This window comes from Mirounga angustirostris, unplaced genomic scaffold (genome assembly GCF_029215605.1).
Source record: "Mirounga angustirostris isolate CCGP_5_RB_7025 unplaced genomic scaffold, mMirAng1.0.hap1 SCAF_15, whole genome shotgun sequence".
Classification (NCBI taxonomy): domain Eukaryota; kingdom Metazoa; phylum Chordata; class Mammalia; order Carnivora; family Phocidae; genus Mirounga; species Mirounga angustirostris.
The window spans coordinates 41,163,354-41,187,173 of record NW_026991723.1 but is presented as its reverse complement, the minus strand read 5'-3'; the positions used below and the strand labels follow the sequence as shown (position 1 = coordinate 41,187,173).

Genomic DNA, 23,820 nt, shown 5'->3' with positions numbered 1-23,820 from the left:
TTAAGTATTTGCCTTTTGAAGATGTGAAGGGAAGGGGGGAAATGCACAGAAAAGAAATTAAAATGAGAAATCGGAAAGATTTGCTTGGATGGAATAGGAAAAAGAAAGACAAATGGTGCAGTTTGATGGAATTTGCTGTCCTCTTTCAGTCTTTCCTACTTGCAAGCTCTAATTTATTTGGTCTATTTGAGATCATGGCCATCCCACTGAAATTCACATCTTTTTGGCAGTAGCTCCTCAGATACTTGGTGGAAGGTAGGGTTGCTCAAGCGTGCACAGCAACCAAGAGACGGAGCACTCCTGGGAAGTCTTCTATGAGACTTTGCTGGAAAGCTGTGAGGTCACAGTCCTGTGGTCCTGGGGCTCTGGAGTCCTGCATGCTGATGTTCGAACCCTGTCTCGTTTCAGCCCAGAAAGACTGGTCCTGATAAACCGGGCAGAAATGGGTGTGTCAGTTTTTCCTTAATGACTATTACCTGAGTCGCCTTTAAGGTTAAACTCAGCACAGCTGCCTCCATTGAAAAATCCTCTAGCATTTTGGCTAATGACATTTATCTTACAGCGTGTCAGTGTGAAATTTGACTTCACATTAATTTTCAGAGCCATAGTAAAACTTATGCAATAACTTTTTTCTTCAATCCAGAGAATGTCTTTCTATCCTGCATGTAATTCAGAAGAACAAAGTTGAACAGCAGTTCTTCTATGAGTTTGAAGGGGGTGTCAAGCTTGGAATAGGTGCCTTTAACTTGGTAAGTAAATAATTGTAAAGCTGCCAGAAGCTTTTTTAAAAGAACCTAAGGTTTCCAGTGCCTTCTCTACTGTGCGTGAACCTCTACCTGGGTTTGGTTGACAAGTCGCTAGAGAGGGATCAGTTTTTTTTGTGTTGTGACCCAGTGGTGACTTTGGCTAGTGTGCGTTGTAAAGTTCTGCACATGCTCAGAGTAGGTTTGGATTGTACAAGAGGGGAAGCATGCAGCACTCTGAATGGACTAGCAACATATTTGGTAATAAGGAGCTCGGAATCCAGTTCCATTTCCACATCAGAAATATTGTTGCTTTAGCAATGGAGGCTCTGGAATTGAAAATGGGTGAGGCAGTAGCCATATGGCTTGAGGCATGGTTTTGATGCTGTGAGGGAGATGAAGAGTTTGAATAGATATTTGTCAAATGTAATATGTTATTTAAAGATTTTGAAATTTATTAAGGTTTGACTGGAATTAATGAGAAAATGCAGTGGTCAAGGGAATAATATACATGAGTGTGTCCATCACCGTGGCCACTTAGTTCACGAGCCCAGTGGGTCAATGATAGGGGTGGCTGGGGAAAGAGGCTGGCTGGCTGTTAGAACAGGTCATCGTATTCACTTGATTATTCAAATCCTCCTCTCCTGAGGTCAGGCTTTGGTGAACATTCATATTGGACACACAAATATCTTCATGTTTTTTGCTCATTCAGAGAGGTCTGTGCTCTTCCCTAGACTTCCTTATCATTAATATTCCAATGATATTCCTTCCAAATTCCTGACCATCCAGCCAAACCATTGGCTCCAGCCGATGAATCCGTATAGAATCACACACGTGGCCATTTCTCCTTCCAAGCAAAGTGAACAAGCAGGTGACTGTTCTTGCGCTGGCTGGATTTCCCCTCCCCGCTGCTCCCCAGGGATGTTCTAGAAAGCAACTGTAGTGCCATGCTGTTCACTTTTGGGTGATGCCTGCATATTATGCAGAACTCAACAGACTTGCTTTCTGGAAAAGGATGTTAAAAGAGATCTTGTTTGGAAGTGGGCACGGAGGGATTGCCTTCTCAGCACTTAATAACTGCACATAGGAGGACCAAGTATTCTCTAGAGTGTCCTGGAAAGGCTATGGTTTTTGTTGTTGTTGTTGTGTGTTTTGTTTTTTAATTTTTTAGGTTCATTGTCTTAGCTAAATGAAATTAAGTCACAAGTAATGATTACCGTATGTGCAATATGTGATGATTGAGATAGGTATAGTGGTTCAAACTTGGTTCTAATATTTTATATTACCAAATTATTAAAACTTTAAGTTGTTTGAGGTTAATATTTATCTGTAGATAGATACACTAACAAATATACTTTTTTTTTCTTCTTGCAGATGCTCTCCCTTTTACCAGCACGGATTATCAGACTACTAGAATTTATAGGATTTTCAGGAAACAGGGTACACATTTAATTTTATCTTGATTTTGACAGGAAAGATAAAACATTATTTACTGAATAAAGGGCAGTGCAGCACATCCTCATAACCAGCATGACAATTATTGACAATTTGCAGGACAGTAAAAAGTCATTGGGGTCTTGATAGTACTTTTCAGGAGCTGAGATGGTTTTGCTCTTGAAAGCTAAACATTTTTATATTTGTTACCTAAGTTCTGGGATTAAAAATTATGTTTTACTAACATTGCTACTTGCTGGACTTTAGTACTCTTGTGTGGTTAAAATATGCTTCCTTAACCTTTTAGCAACCCCAGAGTGTTCTGTAAAACCAGGAAATTAAGCTAGATTTCCATGTCTCACGTTTTTTGTTTCCCCTGGATCAAGTATAGTTATAGTATTTTGGATTTCCTTGCACTTTTATAAGTTTCATGATAAAACTAAGCAAGGAAATTTTGTTTTTCATGAGTCTCATTCATTATATTTCTGTGTGGTTGTTTTGGTAATGTATAACATTAATTAAACCTAACACTCAATATGCTCTTACCAGGGTTGCCTTATTGCAAAAGCTGTCCCTGTTAGTGAAGAGGGCAGGTTTTGAGAACTATATGAGGACAAGTATAAGAAGCTGTTATTTTCCCCCCCAGACAGGTCCTGTGCTTTTCTGTTTTCTATGCTTCTGCTATTCTCTATTTTGGATGTCCTCCCTAGCCAGCAGCCTCCCAAATAAGTTCTCTTGAGAGCCTCTCCAACCATTAGGTTTGAGATAAATGTCAGCTATTCCTCAAACTCTCCCTTATTCTCTCCCAGTGAGGCTCAAGTATTCCTGACTCAGAATCATTTATCTTTCCTACGGCACTCACCATATTCTAATACAACCGTGTGTTCATGTAGTGTCTTACCTATTTGATGGAAAGATCTTTGAAGACAAAACTGTATTTGTTCATGACTAATAGGAGGGCATGCGATGTAATGAGCACTGGGTATTATATAAGACTGATGAATCACAGGCCTGTACCTCTGAAACCAATAAAACATTATATGTTAATTAATTGAATTTAAATAAAAAAATGTTTAAAAAAGACCCTGTATTTGTTCATACCCACCATAATGCCTTACACTTAGATCCTCAACATGTTTTAATAAATTAATATTTTTATCAGAGAAATACAACATTTCTATGAAATGAGCACTGCCTTTGTCCTCTCCGTAGAATCACACAATATGAAAGAATTTGTGAGATTATCTTACGCCAGTTTAAAATGTAAACTTTGTGGGGGTGCCTGGTGGCTCAGTGGTTGGGCTTCTGCCTTCGGCTTGGGTCATGATCCCAGGGTCCTGCGATCGAGCCCCGCATCGGGCTCCCTGCTCAGTGGGAAGCCTGCTTCTCCCTCTCCCACTCCCCCTGCTTGTGTCCCCTCTCTGGCTGTGTCTCTCTCTGTCAAATAAATAAATAAAATCTTAAAAAAATAAATAAATAAAATGTAAACTTTGTTTCTGGTCAGGCATTGCCCCTATTCTAAGCTCTTGAAAAATAAACCCCACCTTCTTGGAGGGTGGAGACATAGGAACTTGGCCTCTGTAGTATCTGAATGTGATTTTTCAATCATGTTTTCTCCTTCTGAAATGTATTTGCTTCCCACAGGAGTTGGGCCTCCTGCAGTTACAGGAAGGTGCATCCGGAAGAAGCCTGAGGTCTCCACTATGCTGCTTAACTATACTAGCTTTTCATACTTACATCTCCCTCATCCTTGGTAAGGACTGGATTACGTTTTATGTCATTGAAAATAGATTACCTTTCATCTGAGTAAGTAAAAAATTTAGATTGTACCCTCGAAACCAACATAACATTGTTTGTTATATTTCAATTAAAACAATTAGAAAAAAATCACTAAGAGCTAGTAGTCTGTATCTGTTTACTTTTTTTTTCTTTTTTGAGTAAAGATGAAAAATAGTGACATTTGTCATAGTAACATTTGGCAGAGGGGGTGGAGGGTTTCTTTCCCTGAATATTTTTTATCTGTTCTCTGCTAAAAACATTCTGTAAAATTTGTTTAAGTTGATCTGTTTTAGCATGTTCATATTAGATTTCTTTTTGAGTAGAAAATTAAATTTTTGGCTAAGTTAAGTTAATATTGCTTTTAAAACCAGAAAGCCCAATTAGGACTCAACGATAACTCCTTCCATTCTTAAGAATTAGTTGGTCCTAGAGCTTTCTTAAACTAAAGTCATGGGTGGGACTTGTCTTGCCAAATTAACAGTTCTTATCTTTTCCATGAATAGGTGTTTGCTATATTTTACTGAAATGTGGAGAAATACTGTGTATTTATATAAGACGGATTCTGATTATCAGGATTTCTAGGTCAAAGATGTTTGCATTTTGATAAATTTAGCCAAATTGACCTTCTAACTAAGGTTATTCCATTTAAACTCCTATAAAGATATGAGAATACTTGTTTCCAATGCACTTTGGCAACTCTGCACTTTATCTGTTGTATTTTTGCCCATGTCATAGCCAAAATATGATAATCTAATCTAAGTATCTACCCTCTTGTGAAGACTGAGGCTTTTCCTGTTAAATTTCTAGGTACAGGAGAAGTGAATGTTGTGGAAGCAGAGAGTCTCCTTGCACCCTTCCTCCAGCAGTTTCCAAACGTATGCTTAGAATTTCAAGTACATGTTTCAGCCATAACCAATCAGGTGGGGCTGACCACTGATCGGTCTCTCTGCTTCCTTTCTCCCCAGGGCTCCCTCATGTTGTTTTATCATGCCCGGATAGAGCTGCTGAAAGGGAATGTGGAAGAGGTAATTTATCTTGGGGGGAGTGATTTGGAGAGTTGTCTGTAAGGTGGAGTTGTGTCACACTCTTTCAACATAAGTAAATTCAGCTGTATGCACTAGACAGAAGTAAAGACAACATACGTTATTAAAACACCCCAGTTTAATTTTGTGTATGCATTTCTTTTTGTGTGTGTGTGTGTGTATGCATTTCTATATGTAGATTACTGAATACAGTCTATACTTACACATTAAGTATGTGAGGCAGCTCGGAGTAGAATATACAAAATACAAGTGGGCACCTTTAAGGGAATACAGGTTCTGTATTGCATATTGATTTTGAAATCTAGCCCCTGAATGAGATACAGCCACATTGTACTGCACATACTCCTCAGCAAAGGAAATCCTTCACTAATTCTCTTGAAGAAGACAACTGTGGAGCTTTTCCTATAAGTATACTCACAAATAGTTGTCTTCTACACAAATGAGGTCAAACATATGTATTTTTCTTTGTTTGTTTGTTTTTTTTTTTCCTACTTACAATACATCTTGGATTTCTTTCCAGGTCAGTATATCTAAATCTCCTTCATTCTTTTTGATGGCTGGATTTCATTCCATGAGATGGGTATATGATACTTAGTAAAGCAGCCCACTATTGATAGACATTTGGCTACTATAAAGTGTTGTTGTAAACATCATCATGTATATATTTCTGTGCACAGGTGTATTTATATAAGACGGATTCTGATTATCAGGATTTCTGGGTCAAAGATGTTTGCATTTTGATAAATTTAGCCAAATTGACCTTCTAACTAAGGTTATTCCATTTAAACTCCTATAAAGTTATGAGAATACTTGTTTCCAAAGCACTTTGGCAACTCTGCACATTATCTGTTGTATTTTTGCCCATGTCATAGCCAAAATATGATAATCTAATTTTTAAAAAGATTTTATTTATTTATTTTAGGGAGAGAGAGAGCGAGCATGTACATACTCGCTCAAGAGCGGGGCGGGGAGGCAGAGTGGGAGGGAGAGGGACAAGCAGACTCTGTGCTGTGCTTGGAGCCCGACGTGGGGCTTGATCTCAGGATTCTGAGATCATGACCTGAGCTGAAACCAAAAGTCAGATGTTCAACCGACTGAGCCAGGTGCCCCAAAAATCTAATTTTTAAGTTTGTATTTTTCAGTTTACAGATTTCTTCATGTGTATGTTTGTCACTTGTGTATCTTTTTCTCTGATTACCTAGTCATATCTTTGACAATTTCCCCATTGAGTTGTCTTTTTTTAAAGGATTTTATTAAATTGTTGTATGATAAGGGTTAATTTTGGCCAGTTGTGGATGTAGTGATATCTTCTCCCAGTCTGCCTTTAACTTTGTTTAAGGTGTATTTTAACTTCTGGGAGTTCTGACTTTTATTTTCAGTCCTTTGGTAAAGGACTTCTGCATTTTATATCATCCTTGGGAAGGAACTTCACTACTCCCACATATAAAGTCTCACAGCCCCCTCACGAAGCTAAATCAAGAGGCAGAACTTAATTGTATAATTGCATGTAGGGAAAGGAACATACATCATCACATTGAGTGGTTTAATGAGCGATGCTTTTGTTCTTTTTGTACAAAGTGATTTATGTATTTTTCCATTAGGTTATTGTCTCCTTGTGTAATATCTGGATGATCAGCTTTATGCAATTGACTTATAGGCACAAGAGATATTTCGAAAATGCATTTCAGTTCAAGAAGAATGGAAACAGTTTCACCATCTCTGTTACTGGGAGCTGATGTGGATTTATGTATTCCAACAAAACTGGATGGAGGCATATTATTATTCTGATCTGCTTTGCAAAGAAAGTAAATGGTCCAAGGTAAAGTGCTATGCTTTCGTTACTGTTATCTGTTTGCTAGTAAGTGTCCAGGATGATTTTTCTTTAAGACTGTTCAGAAGTATGACATCTATACTACCTTCTCCACTTAGGGATTCATCAAAGGAGGAAATAGGCATTAAGTACCTACTGCTTATAAGCACTGTCCTTAGCACTACATGCTTTAAAAGCCATCCAAACGGTCCTTTTTAACAAAGAGGTTTTACCTCTGAGGATGAAATGCACTTACATTTAAAAGTTATTCAGTATCAACAGTCTTGATAATTTTTCTGTAGATTTTATGATGCCCTGATGACAAGGCTTTTCATAATAATTAAAATTAATTCTGATCTATTTGTGAGAAGTTGGGAGAAATGAGATGATTTCTTGTTCATTCTGTGTACTTTCTTGCCCATAAACGCTACAGTTGTATAATAGGAAAATGGTCAAAATTAACTGAAAAGTGTTATTCTAAATAGGAATAGGCAGTAAAAGACTTCATTTCTTTTTATTTCTTTGGTGCCTTTTAAATGTTACATCTGGACAGTTTGTAGGTCATTCCCGACTTGCAAGATAGAAATGTCATGTACCTAGAGATGCCCTGTAACTAGCTGCTTCTCTCCTTTTCCTCAAGGCAACATATGTGTTCTTGAAAGCTGCAATTTTGAGTATGCTTCCAGAGGAGGATGTAGTAACAACTAAAGAGGATATAGTAACTTTATTCAGGTAAGCAAGGCACTATTGCTCTAATAGAGATCCTGGATACATCTTCCTTTTCTAAGTGTTCTCCCAGACTTTACCTGCATATCTTCTTTAATTTCTATTCATTCGATGCAGGAACTCTTAAAAACCACATTCAGAGAAGGTCTGTCGTGAACGAATCTGTTTAACTTTGTTTAGATCAGTGTCCATCCATCATCTGTAACCTTATTTTTGAACACCTGCTGTGTGAAGGATACCGTGTTAGGTGTTGAATAAACAGGCATGGCTTCTGTCCTTGTGGAGTTTATAATCTTGTAGTGGAACCAGACATCGGTGAAATTATTACACAAATAATTGCAGAATTATAATACATGAGTAATTTTTTTCCTTACTACTTTTCTTGCCATTCCTTCTCAGTATCTTTGTAGGCTCATCCTGTTTTATCCAAGTTTTAAATGTTGATGTCTTAGAGCCTCAACCTTAGGAAATCTCAGCCAGGCGAAGTTTAAGTCCCTTGTTCAGACCTCCTCACTGAGCTCTCGACCCATATAGCCAGCTCCCATTTGTCACCTTTCCTTGGATATGTGAAACCATTTTATTTGTTTATTTATTTATTTAATTTACTTTTTTAAAAGATTTTATTTATTTATTTGACAGAGAGAGACACAGCAAGAGAGGGAACACAAGCAGGGGGAGTGGGAGAGGGAGAAGCAGCCTTCCTACTTAGCAGGGAGCTCGATGCAGGGCTGGATCCCAGGACCCTGGGATCATGACCTGAGCTGAAGGCAGATGCTTAACAACTGAGCCATCCAGGCACCCCTTTTTAATTAATTAATTAATTTATTTATAAAAGGTTTTATTTATTTATTTATTTTAGTGAGGGCAGGGAGGGGCAGAGGGTGAGGGAGAGAGTCCCAAGCAGATGTGGAGCTTGATCCCAAGACCATGAGATTATGACCTGAGCCAAAACCAAGAGTTGAATGCTTAACCAACTGCGCCACCCAGGCACCCCAAGAACATTTTAAACTTACCATGTTCAGTCTTCCTGAGCAAACCTGGTATTCTTTCCTCTTTTGGTGATTGGGACCACAGTTAGCAAGCCAGAAACTGATAATACTCGCATTGCCAACACTACCCACTGTGCCCCCCTGTCCCCAATGGGAGGAGGGGTATGTATATGCACGTAGAGGCAGTAATGGTTGAGATGGTATCTGAAGCTGGAGTAGGAGGTGCTGAGGCAGCAGGGAGTTGTGGTGGTATAGTTTCAGACCAAGGAACAGCATGTGAGATGAGCCTGTTGCAGGAAGGAGCACTGCACATTAAAGAAGTAAAAGGTGATATTTGATAGGACACCATGCTACATTTAATGTACAGTTGACCCTTGAACAACATGAGTTTGAACTGTGTGGGTCCACTTACACGTGGATTTTCTTGATCAGTACAATACTGAAAATGTATTTTCTCATCCTTATGATTTTCTTAATAGCATTTTCTTTTCTTTAGCCTACTTTATTGTATTGTAAGAGTATGGTATTTAGTACATACAACATACAATATAGTGTTAATCAACTGTTTATGTTATCAGTAAGGCTTCTGGTCAACAGTAGGCTGTTAGCAGTTAAATTTGGGGGGAGTCAAAAGCTATATGTGGATTTTTAATTGTGGGGGGGTTGGTGCCTTTAATCCCCATGTTGTTCAAGGGTCAGCTGTTTATAGGTCAAAAGAAAAGAAAGGTCAGGGGTGACTCAAAATATGTCTCAGAGAACACAGTCTTCCATTTATAAATAAGACAGAGTGACAAGAATCATTGGTAACCCTAGCAGGGGCTGATAAGGTCATCGAGTAGAGGTGGGAGTCAGACTGGAGGTGGCTGAAGAAAAGTAATGCAGAGTTGAGCATAAATGCATTCCTGGATAATCCTGACTATGACAGGGAGGGGAGAGAGAGAATGGTAGTTGGAGGGAGATGTCATGTCAGAAAATGTTTTAATGGTAGAGTTGTGAGCATTCTCAAGAACCATTGGGAAGAATCCAGTTGAAGAAAAGTTACACACAGAAGCAAGAAATGGGATAATTGATATTTGTAAGTGTCCAGAAAGGGCAGGAGGAGTTAGAATCCAAAGCACTGATGACACAGTTGGTTTTATCCAGGAGGACGAACAGGTCCTCTGTTGTATCAGAAGGGAAGAAGTCCAGAATAGGGGCAGAGGCAGGCAAGCTTATGAGTTGTAGTATGAGAGGGGGGGCTCTGCATCTCCTAGCTTGTGTTTCTCTTTGCAAAATAGGAGGCAGGGTCCTCTATTGAGAATGAAAGAGAAGGGAGCGGGCTGCAGGTGTGAGGGGGGATGGTGAATGTTTGAAATCATTGTTGCAGAGAGTGGGATGGTGGAGTTATGAGAGAAACACTGTAGGAGGAATGGCTGGTAGCACAAGGGCCCATTTGAGGTCGATGCTGATTAATTTACATTGATTTTACAGTCTGCTCGCAGTGCAGGGAAAATGAACACGGAGCCTCATCCAGGGTTGGGTTTTTGCCCAATGAGCATAGCAACTAGGCAGTGGACGAGGAAGTTTAGGACTGAGGCTAGAGCGTGTAGCAGTAAAGATCAGGGCCATCTGAGCAGGAATATGGAGGCACAGTGAGAGAGGGAGATTGCGGATAGGGAGAGGGTTGAAGGGCAAGTAGACTGACACAGTTTTACTATAACAGCCAAGTAAGAATGAAGAGAATGGTATTCAGAGTGGTATGCTTGAATTTGTGCTTTGAGGTAGAAAAGTCACAGGTGCCGAAGTGTGGTCTAAGATAGGACTGCAGGGGTGGGAGGCTGTGGTAAGGGGAGAAGCTGACCACTGAAGATGACCACTCCGTTCAGGAACGGAGAAGCTCTGCTACACTCTTCAAACATAATTAATGACAAAACCTTTTACATGGAATCCTGCATTCGGTGCCTATGTTATGAGAAATAATATCTTAGCTGGACCCTCAAGACTTGTCAAGGCAAATCTGAAGATACGACCAAGACCACTTTTTCACCTTCTCTTTAAAAGCTCTTTTTGAAAAAAGGACCATGTTACTAACTATAGAATCAACATCAGTGGAAGCCATGGTAGGATTCATGCCACGTCTTACTGGTAAAATGCATGTCATGTTTCACACAAACAATGGATGGCATGGAATGGAATATTAAAATATGTTGAAATCTTTTAAATCTCCCTGTTTCTTCCACTTTAGAGTAAGTTTTCTCCATATCCGGACAATTTCTGTGAAACATGTAACCAGTCCTATTTTCAGGAGGAAGCTTGAGGTCTGCTGTATGATAGCTTCTAATTTGTTGGGATAATGAGAGGAGAGTCACCCAGTGCATGTTTTTTTCATACTGACTCTGCAGTCTTCAAACCACACGATTTCCTGTCCAAAGCATGTTTTCTCTGATCCTCAACCCCCACTTCGCATTTCCACTGCTTCTTCCACTGACGTTACTGAACATCAAATCATGGGCATTCTGCTTTAAAATCCATATCCCCAAATCATGCCCAGAAAGAACCAAACACAATCTTGTCCTCTTATTGGAGTATTTTTTCTCTTGTTTCATCTTACTTTTTCTTTCAGTGATGTAATTGGATCACTGAACTTCGTCTCAGCAACCTGTTTGATGCACTTACAGATCTGTGTGTAAGAAAGTGCTGTGGGAATATAAAGTGTCTCCGTCCTACTCTCATTTGTATGTGCTTGTGAATTTCACAATTGGGATTTCTCAGGCTTTTAAGAGGAAGTTTGTAATCATGGTGCATGTCTTTAGCTGATTATTTTCAAAATAACCTGCGTTTGGGAAACTTCTTATCTAAGTATATATTAATTGATAGCTGTGTTTTAAAGCACATTACCTTATAGATCTGTGTCCTAGGAGAAAGACAGGAATAAGTAGGAATAGATAGGAATACGAAATGTACCGTATACCCTTTTCCCTCTCTCTGAGTATCCACGTATAAGCAAATACTTTGGACTCTTTTCCTGCCTACTTAGGGAAATTGCCAGTTTTTATTTTAATTTTATTTTTTAAAATGTTTTAATTTAAATTCAATTTAATTAACACATACTGTATTATTAGTTTCAGAGCTAGAACCCAGTGCTCATTACTTGAAGGGCCCTCCTTAATGCCCATCCCCCAGTTACCCCATCCCCCCACCCACCTCCCCTCCAGTGATCCTGTTTGTTTCCTATAATTAAGAGTCTCTTATGGTTTACCTCCCTCTCTGTTTTCATCTTATTTTACTTTTCTTTCCCTTCCCCTCTATTCATCTGTTTGTTTCTTAAATTCCACATATGAGTGAAATCATATGGAATTTTCTTTGACTGGCTTATTTTGCTTAGCACAATACCCTCTAGTTCCATCTACATTGTGGCAAATGGCATGATTTCATTCTTTTTGATGGCTGAGTAGTATTCCATTGTATATGTGTGTGTATATATATATATATATATATACCACATCTTCTTTACCCATTCATCTGTCGATGGACATCTGGGCTCTTTCCATATTTGGCTATTGTGGACATTGCTGCTACAAACATTGGGGTGCATTGCCAATTTTATATCTAGGTTTCCTTGATTGTGTTTGATAAATTAAGACATTAGCTAAGTTAACTAGAGAGAATTATGTGTCAGTCGGTGGTTCTCACATTTGAGCACACATCTAAATCAGCTGGAGGACTCATAAGAATCCAGATTGCTGGGCCCAGCTCTAGAGTCACTGAAATTAGGTCACTCCACCACTGGGGTGGAGTCTGAAAATTTGCAGTTTTTAAAAAAATTTTTTAAATATTTTATGTAGGGACGCCTGGGTGGCTCAGTTGGTTAAGCGTCTGCCTTCAGCTCAGGTCATGATCCCAGGGTCCTGGGATCGAGTCCCACGTCAGGGCTCCTTGCTTGATGGGGAGCCTGCTTCTCCCTCTCCTTCTGCCTGCCGCTCCCCCTGCTTGTGCTTTCTTTCTCTCTGACAAGTAAATAAAATCTTTTTTTAAAAAAAAGATTTTGTATTTATTTGAGTATTTGAGAGAGAGAGAGAGAGCACACACAAGCCAGGGAAGAGGCAGAGAGAGAGGGAGAAGCAGACTCCCCACTGAGCAGGGAGCCCGATGTGGGGCTTGATCCCAGGACCCTGGGATCATGACCCGAGCTGAAGGCAGATGCTTAACTGCCTGAACCACCCAGGCACCCTGAAAATTTGCGTTTAGAACACATCTCCAGATGATGCTGATGCTGCTGGAGCATGCTGGGGCACAGTGTGAAAACTGCAGGTATCAATTACATATGTGTTCTAATGACTTTTTGCTGGGGTTGGGCTCTTCACAGACAGGTGGATAGTTTGAAGCAGAGAATTGCAGGGAAATCTATCCCTACTGAGAAGTTTGCTGTAAGGAAGTCTCGTCGTTACTCTGCCTCGTTGCCTGCACCCGTGAAGCTCATCGTGCCTGCCCTGGTATCTGTCTTTATTTTATTTAGTGTTTGTGTTTTAGAAATTATCTATTCACAACAGCAGGAAGCACACCTGTGAAGTTTAGCTGTTTGCTGTGAAGTTTAGCTCAACTAAACGCCATTGTAAGGGTGTTTGTAAGGTGAACATTTATGAATTATTAATAATCATAAAAATTATAGCTAATGTTTTTGACTACTTGATATGTTCTAGGCATTATGATATTCAAAAAATCTATCGTCTAATATTTTTTGAAAGGCTATTTTAAAAAATACATAATTTAATTCTTACAGTAACTCTATGGGGGTACTTTCTCTCTGTAGCCCCATTTTACAGATAAGGAAATTCAGGCAGAGAGGTGAGTTGGCTTAATTAAAGTTGAGTTGAATTCCAATGCAAGCCACTTAGATGATTTTACCTTTTCTAGTAGCGGTATTAAAAATTAAAATGTCAGAAACTGTAAAAAATTAAAGGAAACATGAAAATAATTTTAAGAATATATTTTGTTTAACTCAGTATATGTAAAATGTTTGTTTGAACATGTAACCAGTAGAAACTTAATGAGATATTTCACATTCCTTTCTGTTGTACTAATTATTTGAAATCTAGCGTGTATTTTACTTGTAGAGCATATCTCAGTTTGCACTAGCCACATTTCCGGTGCTCAAGTGCCCTAAGTGGCTGGTGGCCACTGCATTCAACAGTGTGGTGCTGGAGCTCTCTTTCTTTCTGTCTTTTTTTTTTTTTTTTTTTTTAGATTTATTTATTTAATAGAGAGCATGAGCAGGAGGGGCAGAGGGAGAGGAAGAGAAAATCTCAAGCTGACTCCATGCTCAGCGTAGAGCCCAATGCGGGGCTCGATCTCACGACCCTGAGATCTCACCTGAGCCGAAACCAAGAGTGGGCGCTTACCCGACTGCGCCACCCAGGTGCCCCTGGAGCTCACATTCTTAATCATTATGCTGTTTAGAGTAGACTTCATGAAAAGCATAATTTCCACTTAAATTTTTTTTAATGAATACTTCTTTAAAAGTACTGAATATATCAAATTATTCTGGCCCTTTGGGGCTTTAGTTTTGTGTAGGTAGTCAGCACAGGAAGACCATTAAATGCAAGCTGAAGTCTGCAGTCCTCCTTTGGAGTTTCTTGATTTTTTCTTTTTTTTTTTTTAATATTCCAGAGTTTATTCAGTGATTCCCCTTTGACAGTTTAGTTTCCAGTTTTTACTATTACTAACGTTACAATGAATATTCTTTTATATATATATATTTTTGGTGCATGTTCATATAATTCTCTGGAAAGACTTCTAGAAATGGAATTCCTGGTTGAAGGGTATGTGCACTTATTATTTTGATGTTGCCAAATTGCCCTCCAGAAAGGCTCTACTGGTTTAAATGTCTAACAACAGTGTTTCACTGTTTTAATTTACATTTCCCTGTTGGTACGGTTGAGCATCTTTTCATGTGCTTATTATTTTTATTTCTTCTCTTGTGAATTGTTCATATACTAATGTAATTTTTCATTAGGTTGTGTGTTGTTTTGTCATTGACTTGTAGGAGCTCTTTATATATTCTGTGAGAAAGAAAACTGCAGCCTCTAACAGGTGTCAGATAGGAGCTAACCTATACCTAGGTCCAGGTGTTCTCTACTTAAGATCAATAGTCTCAGAGAGCACCACCATCAGAGCAGGTTATTCTGTGCCTGTGATGGAATGAGACAAAAATAGCACTCTGTCACCAAATCTGAGCACAGATAAAAACAGGACACCATGCAAATCACAAAAATGACCAAACATCCCCCTTTTCCAGCTAACATGGGAGCCTATTGCTGTTTCACCAATTACAGCTTTTAGATCTGTTCCTGATGATTGATTTCTATCAAGTGATTTGCACTGGGAAATTTTTTGTGTCACAGAACTTTCGTGAAAATTTTCTAAAGCATAATAGCCCTTTCTGTGCCCTAGAACTTAGATGCTGGTGTGTACATAACTCTATCTTACTTTGATCACTAAGGGTCTTCAGGAAGGGTAACTCACAGCACTTCTTTCTACAGGCTTAAAGGTGTAGAATTGGTTTGAATTTGTAGTTAACTAGGAATTTCACCAAAATGTTATTTTTCATAGAATCTCAGATGTGAGCTTGCCTTCTTCTGATAAAATAGTCTATTGATAAAAACAAAATTTAAAGATCATCAGTTAATTATTCCATTAATTATTGAATCGAGTTCTTACACCATTAGCAATAAGAAACTGTTAGATGTAAAGAAAAAAAAATTAGAGTGTTGTGATCTTCGTTTTCAGTGCCATAGAGTAGAGATGACTTTGCTGCCACTCGAATGTATTTTCCTCATTTCCACTACTTCCCTGTAAGGAGCTGTTCAAACAATATCTTTATCGTATTTTAAAATTCATTTATCTCGAAGAAGATACTAATTACCCTGCTTATTTCATACCCTTAAAAATATGAACTGTACTACCAGGAAAGTTAGAAAAATATTTTCAAGCAAAAGCATATTTGCTTTTGGTCCAAAATATTTCTCATCTGTTAGCCTATGAGATGTAATTTGCAATGAGAAATCATTAGTTTACATTTTCAGGGGCTGTCATTCAGCCATATGGTCTTTAGATGAATGCATTTCCTGCATGTTGATCACTGGACTGTCACATGTTTTTAATGGGATAAAAGAACCATTAAAATATTTTCTATGTTCGTTTCCAGTGAAGTCCTTGGAATATGTAAACAACTGGCAGATATTTTAAAAATGTTTCCCTTTACTTAAAAGTAACAACAAAACTTTGTATCAAATACAATTGTTCATAGTGTTAGTTAAAAGTATTCTATTTATTTCTGTGTTTGTAAACTGTTATCTTCCAAAAGGATCGAATGCCGGTAGTAGATGCTTAAATGAATGAGTAAATTTTTCAGTAAAAATGTAATATACTGTATATACTGAATTACTTCATGGTATAAAAGGCAAAAGGCATATAATAAAATGAGAAAAGGGGAAATTATATTCACTACACTCCAAATAAGGAAAGCTAAGGCAAGTGATCTCTGAATGTTGTCTTGAGATCCGTAGCAACCAAGAGAGTAGTTTCGTTGTTGTAAAGGACATTAGATAACCTCACATAATTGCAAATGGCTTTTCATTCTTCCTCATTAGGAAATGATGTATGTCTGGAATGGTTTTCCAATAGTGAGCAAGAGAAGAGACCTTTCCGAAAATCTGTTGGTCACTGTCGAAAAGGCTGAGGCTGCTTTACAAAATGAAAGTAAGTATGAAAAGTAAAAGCCTGGAAATCTTTTTTATTACCACTCTCCTGCCCTTTCCCTGTGCATATCGGCCCATGTTCATTTGTGTGCGTCACAAGGACAAAGCACTTGGGACGCAAGGGTCTGGGTGATTGTAATCAGAGGAAGGGAGGAATGACACATGCTGCAATGTGGACGAGCCTTGGGGACGCAAGGCTACATGAAAGATGCCAGTTGCAGAAGACCGCATATTGCATGGTTCCATTTATATGAGATATTGAGAATAGGTAAATCTACAAAGACTGAAAGTAGACTAGTGGTTTTATAACTAGGGATGGAGGAACTGGGGCGTGTGTGTGATCGCTTTTAACGAGTATGGCATTTCTTTTTGGAGTGATGAAAATGTTCTAAGACCGTGGTATTGGTTGAACAGCTCTATAACATACTCAAAACCAGCGGACTGTGTATTTCCGGTGGGTGAATTGTATGGTATGTGAATTATATCTGAATAAGTTTGTCACTGAAAAAGATGGACAATCAGTCGAGTTGTAGAGTGCATTTCTGGTTTTTAGTTTGTGACTCTTCCCATGCCTCCTTTTGCTTGGTAATGACTATTATGTTTTTGCAGACACAGAAGATTGTTTCCCAGTTGAAATTTTATCACAGTTTAATTTTTTTACTCATTACTGTTGGTTGTTCTAGAGGCCCCTCTCCAGTTGACTGGGAGCTCCGGTTCCTGGAAGCAGCTGGTATAGTAGAAGGAAAATCAGGCCATCTGGGCTTACTGTCCCAGCCCTGCAGCTCTCAGACTCTGGGAAACATGCCTCATCATTCTGGGCCTCTGGTTTCTTGTAAAATGGGATAATGACACCCAAAAATACACAGATAATCTCCAAAGTTTTCTTGCTCTGACATTGTCTACTTCTCTAGCTTAAATAGAGGATCTATCTTTTGATAAATGATGCTATAAATGATAGTCTTTGTAATCCTTATCAACCTCGCAATCATTCAGGTTTTATCCTTTGGAATGTTCTAGCTACGGAAGTAAAATGAAAACTTCATGGCGACAAACATGGCAAAGGGCATAGAAGTTCAGGAAAAGGCAGGGAAAATTATAACAGTTAACTCCTATTTCTTAACTGGAAAAAGATGGGCATTGATGGAGTGGCTAGCCCCATACTCAATATATTCTCCCCATGGAAAATTAAATATTGAACATAGCTCTGGGGATGAGGACCTCATTTGGATCTTTTTTGTATTTGGAGCTATTGAATGAGGCTGAAATGTTAAATGAGATTCTTCTTTATAGTTATTGTTAAAAAATTAAACACATAATTATGATTGATAGATGTAGGTGAAAAAAGTTATGCATATTTTTGCTACTACAACACAGTTAATTTAGAGTATTTGTTTGTTCCATCCTAGCCTTATTTTTATAGTTATAATCATAGTGTACCTAGACACATGTTAGACTTTTTTTTTCACTTAATATAGCAAACTTTTTTTAATTGAAGTATAACTGACATATAACATTATATTAGTTTCATGTGTATACCATAATGATTCAGTATTTGTGGACTCTAATGATCAGCACAATAAGTCTAGTTAACATACATTACTATACATATTACAATTTTTTTTCTTGTGTTAGAACTTTTAAGATCTGCTCTCTTAGCAACTTTCAAATATGTAGTACAGTATTATTAACTATAGTCACCATGCTGTACATTATTTATTTTATAATGGGAAGTTTATACTTTTGATTCTCTTTACTCATTTCTCCCACCTCCCATGCCCCACCCCCGGCAACCACCAATTTATGAGCTTGCTTTTTTGTTTTGTTCTGTTTGTTTTAGATTTCACATAAGTGAGATCGTATGGTATTTGTCTTTCTCTGTCTGACTTATTTCATTACTTAGCATAATGCCCTCAAGGTCAATCCATGTTGTTGCAGAATGGCAAGATTTTATTTTTTTATGGCTGAATAATATTCCGTGGTATGTATACACTACATTTTCTTTATCCATTCATCCACTATGGCTTCCATATCTTGGCTATTGTAAATAATGCTGTAATGAACATGAGGGTGCACATACTTTTCGAGTTGGTGTTTTCATTTTCTTTGGATAAATACCTAGAAGTGGAATTGCTAGATCATATGGTAGTTCTATTGTTATCATAGACTTTTAAATTGTTGTTAAATGGCTCTTACAATAATTTCAAAAGCTTCACAGCACTCCATGGAATTATGTATCATAATTTAATCAACTCTTTCAATATTGTTGGGCATTTAGGCTGCTTTCCATATTTAAAATAATTCTAGTTTTAGATTGCCATCAATAAGGAGAAGAAATATAAAAGAATGAAAGGGGAATCAGTGGCCTTAATTGCTAATAAGGTCAAGGTTTCAGGCAGGATAGCTGAAGAAGTCAGTAGAACAAAAAGCAGTGATGTTCTGAGGCCACAGACCAGCACCCCTGCCCCGCAATTCTCCCAAATAACCATTCTGCGAATATAAACTGGTAATCACAGGGAGATCAGGTAAATGGAATATTCTACTTTACTATTAAAAAAGTCACCTGCAAAGGTCCTCTATTGATGGAGGGTGAGTAATGTCAGTCTCCTATATTAAAGGCAGCATTTTTATAAAAGAACTGTGGTTCCCTTTCTCTCCTTTCTCCTCCCCCTTACAGAAAAGTATTAAACTTCAGCCCCTATGAGCTGGGGCTTAGGTACGGTAGCCAAAATATTGAAGTATTTATCTTCATGGACTGAAAATTCTCTGTGATCTCTGGGCACCAGGGAAACAAGTGGATGAAAAGGTTTAAGAAACTGAAATCAAAAAGAGAAACCAAAATTTGTATTATTTAACAGGGAACCAAAGGAGTGTATGTATAAGAACAAACTTAACAGTCTCATTATATGGACATTTTAGACTTTCTTTGTATGTTCTAGATGTTCCATTAATAATATATTATCTACATAGTTCCTATATATAGAGTTGCATTAAGCTTCTTTACTATTTTTACAATTATATCTTGTTAATTTTCAAAAATTATTTTATTTTATTTATTTTTATTTTTATCTCACGACTGTGAGATCAAGACCTGAGCTGATGAGATGAGGAGTCAGACGCTTAACGACTGAGCCGCCCAGGTGCCTCTCTTTTTAATTTTTAATTGAAGTACACAAAATTTACCATGTGCCCCATTTTTAACTGTACAGTTCAGTAATGTTTTGTTCACATAGTTGTACAACCAGTCTCCAGAACTTTTCCATACCCATTAAAAATAGCTCTCCATTTCCCTCTCCCCACTGCCTCTGGCAACCACAGTTACACTTTTTGTTACTATGAATTTGACTATGTTAGGTTGCTCATATGAGTGGAATCCTACATTATTTGTCCTTTTGGGACTGGCTTATTTCACTTTGCATTATGGCGCCTCAGAGAATGGGGTCCCTGGGTGGCTCAGTCGGTTAAGTGTCTGCCTTTGGCTCAGGCCTTGATCCCGGGGTCCTGGGATTGAGCTCCCCATGTCGGGCTATCTGCTTAGTGGGGAGTTTCCTTCTCCCTCTCCATCTGCCTCTCCCCCTGCTTGTGTTCTCCCTCTCTCTCTGTGTGTCAAATAAATAAAATCTTAAAAAAAAAAAATGGCCTCAGGGTATATCCATGTTGTAGCATGTGTGAGAATTTCCCTCTTTAAGGCTGCATAATATTCCATTGAATGTATATATCACATTTTGCTTTTCCATTTATCCACTGTTGCACATTGAGTTGCTTCCACTTTTTGGCTATTGCAAATAATACTTCTATGTAAAATTTTTTTGAGATTGTTTTCAGTTCTTTTATTTATTTTTAAAGATTTTATTTATTTATTTGAAAGAGAGAGAGAGGGAATACAAGCGGGGGGGAGGGGTAGAAGGAGAAGCAGGCTACCCGCCGAGCAGGGAACCCGAAGCAGGGCTCCATCTCAGGACCCTGGGATCATGACCCGAGCCTAAGGCAGACGCTTAACTGACTGAGCCACCCAGGTGCCCCGCTTTCAGTTCTTTTAGGTATATCCCCAGAAGTAGAATTACTGGATCATGTGGCATTTCTATTTTAAATTTTTTGAGGAATTGTCATACTGTTTTCTGTAATGGCTGTACCATTTTACATTCCCTCCAGCAGTTCACAAGGTTCTAATTTCTCTATATCCTCACTAGTATTTGTAATATCCTGGGGTTTTTTTTTTTTTTTTTTTTTTTTGGTACTAGCCATTCTAGTGGATGTGAAATGATCTTTACTATTTTCCTTCAAAAAAGGAAAAATATTTCAGTTTGATTTGAGTGTAAAGTCAACATGAAGTTACATCATTTTGAATTTTAGATGAAATGAAACTCCATGAAAGTTCACCTTAAAAAATGAGATTTCAGGGCGCCTGGGTGGCTCAGTTGGTTAAGCGACTGCCTTCAGCTCAGGTCATGATCCCAGGGTCCTGGGATCGAGTCCCGCATCGGGCTCCCTGCTCTGCGGGGAGCCTGCTTCTCCCTCTCCCCTCCCCCTGCTTGTGTTCCCTCTCTCGCTGTGTCTCTCTCTGGCAAATAAATAAATAAAATCTTTAAAAAAAAAAATGAGATTTCACAAAATGCACCTTTGTAATATCCATTTGGGCTTTTAAACCAATTTTAGTGTTCATTTTTGTTCAACTAATTTGGCTACATTTTATTAACTTGCTCATTTGAACACTCTTAGATTTTCCATACTAGATATAGAATTGTGATAGGCTGGGAAAACATTGTTCCTGCCAGTAGGAGAATTATCTATGACTAAAACCCACATATCCACAAACCAAGTGGGAAAATGGATATGTTTTTAATAAGTGGATATGTAAAAACTGGGAAGTGAAGGAAAACCTCTTTTTTTTAATGAAAACATTTGTAGAGTATTCCCCCCACCCCGGAAAAGTGGACCATCTTGTTCTTTGTGGTTTTTTTTTTTTTTTTTTTTGACAGAGAGAGAGATGGCAAGAGCAGGAACACAAGCAGGGGGAGTGGGAGAGGGAGAAGCAGGCTTCCCGCCGAGCAGGGAGCCCGACGTGGGGCTCGATCCCAGGACTCTGGGATCATGACCTGAGCTGAAGGCAGACGCTTAACGACTGAACCACCCAGGCGCCCCTCTTTGTGTTTTTTTCTACAAATGTAAGGGCTTTGGCTCAGTTGAATAAATTCTGACATCTGAATGTCTATCCTTTGTAGTACAGACTAATATTTACCACCAGAGAGCGGGGCCTTTGTATATTAAGAAGTCCTGAGGGACCATTGGATTGTTCTCTATTTGAGCAGGATCTTCAGCCTTTACCTCAAAGTTTATTTTGTCCCATTATTGGTTGGGGGAAAAATGTAAAGGAGTAATATATGTATCTGACTAAGTATGTACAGTGCAATAGAGGCTTGAAAAACCAGACTGCTCTCTCCATTCATTCCTTGTTCTTTTAATGATCTATTGAGATGATCGGCTTAGAGATGTTTAAGGAGGGCTGGGGAAAGCTCAGACAGATGCACTGTACTTTGTACGATTCTGTTTTTGTATGTGTTCCCTCTGGGTAAAAAAAAATAATAAAAGTTTTCTTTCCTAAAGATTTTGTACACAAAATTTATGATAATCTCTTCCAGGTCCATTATTTTATGCAGGAAAATTACCAGAGTTCCATCTCTGCTCCCTCGCTCCTCTCAGTAATGACCTTTTAGTAATTAAGCTCTTATCTTTCAGAGCAAGGGGGAAAAAAAATCCAAAACTGAAAAAATGAAGTGAAGTTGTAAACCCGAGGTGACTCCAGCCTCCACCCCCTTTCTCCCCAGTATTGGGAATTGAATGTGTTTTTGCTTTTCCCCTTGGCAAGTGTCTCTAAAGTAAAAGAGGGTGGAAGATACAGTTGGTGTTTTACTCTGACAGTGTGATTATGAAAGGCCCGTTTGGGATACAAAGGGAAGGATACAGTTTAATAAGTGAAGAGCACTTGGTGTAATATGCCTGGAGTCAGTATCTGCCACTAATTCCATTAGTATTCCATTAGTGTTCCATTTGAAATCTAACTAAACTCAACATGGAGCCGGAAGTTGGTACAGTAGTTCTTCTCTGACTCTCTGTTGCAGTTAATTTGCTTTGTGAAATTATATAGCAAACATAATCAGGGTTACATAAAAGGGAAAATGCTACTTTACGGCTTTTCACTTTCTAAATCTGTTTTTGAATTTTTCCTTTGGTGCATTTCAGCTAGTTTCTAAGAAGTTCAGTGTGGATATTTTTGTAGTTTGGGCTTCAAACTTTCTTTTTCCTCAGCCTACCCTCTGTTTTATTAAGTTAAGCAGATCTTTTTTTTTTTTTAATTTTTTATTGTTATGTTAATCACCATACATTATATCATTAGTTGTTGAGTTAGATCATTTATATTCAGTTCCAACAAGAATACAGCATTGACAGCATCATTAGTTTTTGATGTAGTGTTCCATGATTCATTGTTTGTCCATAACACCCAGTGCTCCATGCAGAACGTGCCCTCCTCAATACCCACCACCAGGCTAACCCATCCTCCCACCCCCCTCCCCTCTAGAACCCTCAGTTTGTTTTTCAGAGTCCATCGTCTCTCATGGTTCGTCTACCCCTCCGATTTCCCCCGCTTCATTCTTCCCCTCCCGCTACCTTCTTCTTCTTTTTTTTTTTTTTCTTAACATATATTGCATTATTTGTTTCAGAGGTACAGATCTGAGATTCAACAGTCTTGCACAATTCACAGCAAGTTAAGCAGATCTTTTGTGATGAAAATGTGCTTTGGCAGCATTGTTGTATAATCTTCTTGGAATGTAAAATGGAAATTGTGTGTTGAAACGTTCATCTGTGAACTCACCGATGAGGTTGAGAATCATGATAAAGCATTCAGATTTTAAGGGAATATAATCATCTGACAGAGAGTACTCTGTGGTCTGAGGAAATAATGGTTTTGCTAAGGTTTGGAGGAAGGTGGTATCTTCGGACCCATATTCCATAACTTATGATCTAATAAAAGCTAAGTGCAGCTTTAGTGGTACTTTAATTTTCCATGGTGTTATGTCAGTTCTCAGCAAAACCATCATGCACTGAGCACCAGAATTTCATGCTAAGACAAACTGTCATAAAATGCTAATACAGAACTCAATAGAATGCACAAAAATGATACTAAAAACTAGCATCCAGTTTGGACCCTAAGGGTTTTGTTCTAGGCCTGGAAAGATATTGCTTCTTATATATGTATTTCAGTGAGCATCCAAGATTAGAAACATACAGATATGTTTGTGTGGGGTGTGTGTGTGTGTGTGTGTGTGTGTGTGTGTGTGTGTGTGGCCGAGGGGATGGGAGGGAGCTGAAAAATGGTCCTTAAGTAACAGGAATATCAACTTGATGTTGATATCTGTGATTCTTCTTGGTGAATGAACTATCAGAGCTTGGAAGTGAGAGGTGAATATTAGCTATTTTTAGCACCTAGAAGTAAAGTGACCCCCTTCCAGTTGGTTAAGTAGCATCATTAACCTCCCATAAACAAGCAGTTTACTAACTCAAAAC

The 23,820-nt window shown here is 38.4% G+C and overlaps 1 protein-coding gene across 2 annotated transcripts in view; it reads left to right on the top strand.

Moving 5' to 3' along the window:
• Nucleotides 1–23,820, top strand: part of TTC39B (tetratricopeptide repeat domain 39B) — a 126,688-nt gene that overhangs the window by 87,861 nt on the left and 15,007 nt on the right. For both annotated transcript variants that reach the window (XR_010407723.1, XM_064579476.1), the window contains exons 9-17: nt 644–749; nt 2,118–2,183; nt 3,822–3,930; nt 4,764–4,831; nt 4,922–4,981; nt 6,657–6,818; nt 7,450–7,541; nt 12,870–12,996; nt 16,153–16,261. Coding sequence is in view for 1 of the 2 variants with exons in the window: in XM_064579476.1 (XP_064435546.1) it covers nt 644–749; nt 2,118–2,183; nt 3,822–3,930; nt 4,764–4,831; nt 4,922–4,981; nt 6,657–6,818; nt 7,450–7,541; nt 12,870–12,996; nt 16,153–16,261 (899 nt within the window). In the remaining variant the exon portion in view is untranslated. The remainder of the gene's footprint in view (nt 1–643; nt 750–2,117; nt 2,184–3,821; nt 3,931–4,763; nt 4,832–4,921; nt 4,982–6,656; nt 6,819–7,449; nt 7,542–12,869; nt 12,997–16,152; nt 16,262–23,820) is intronic.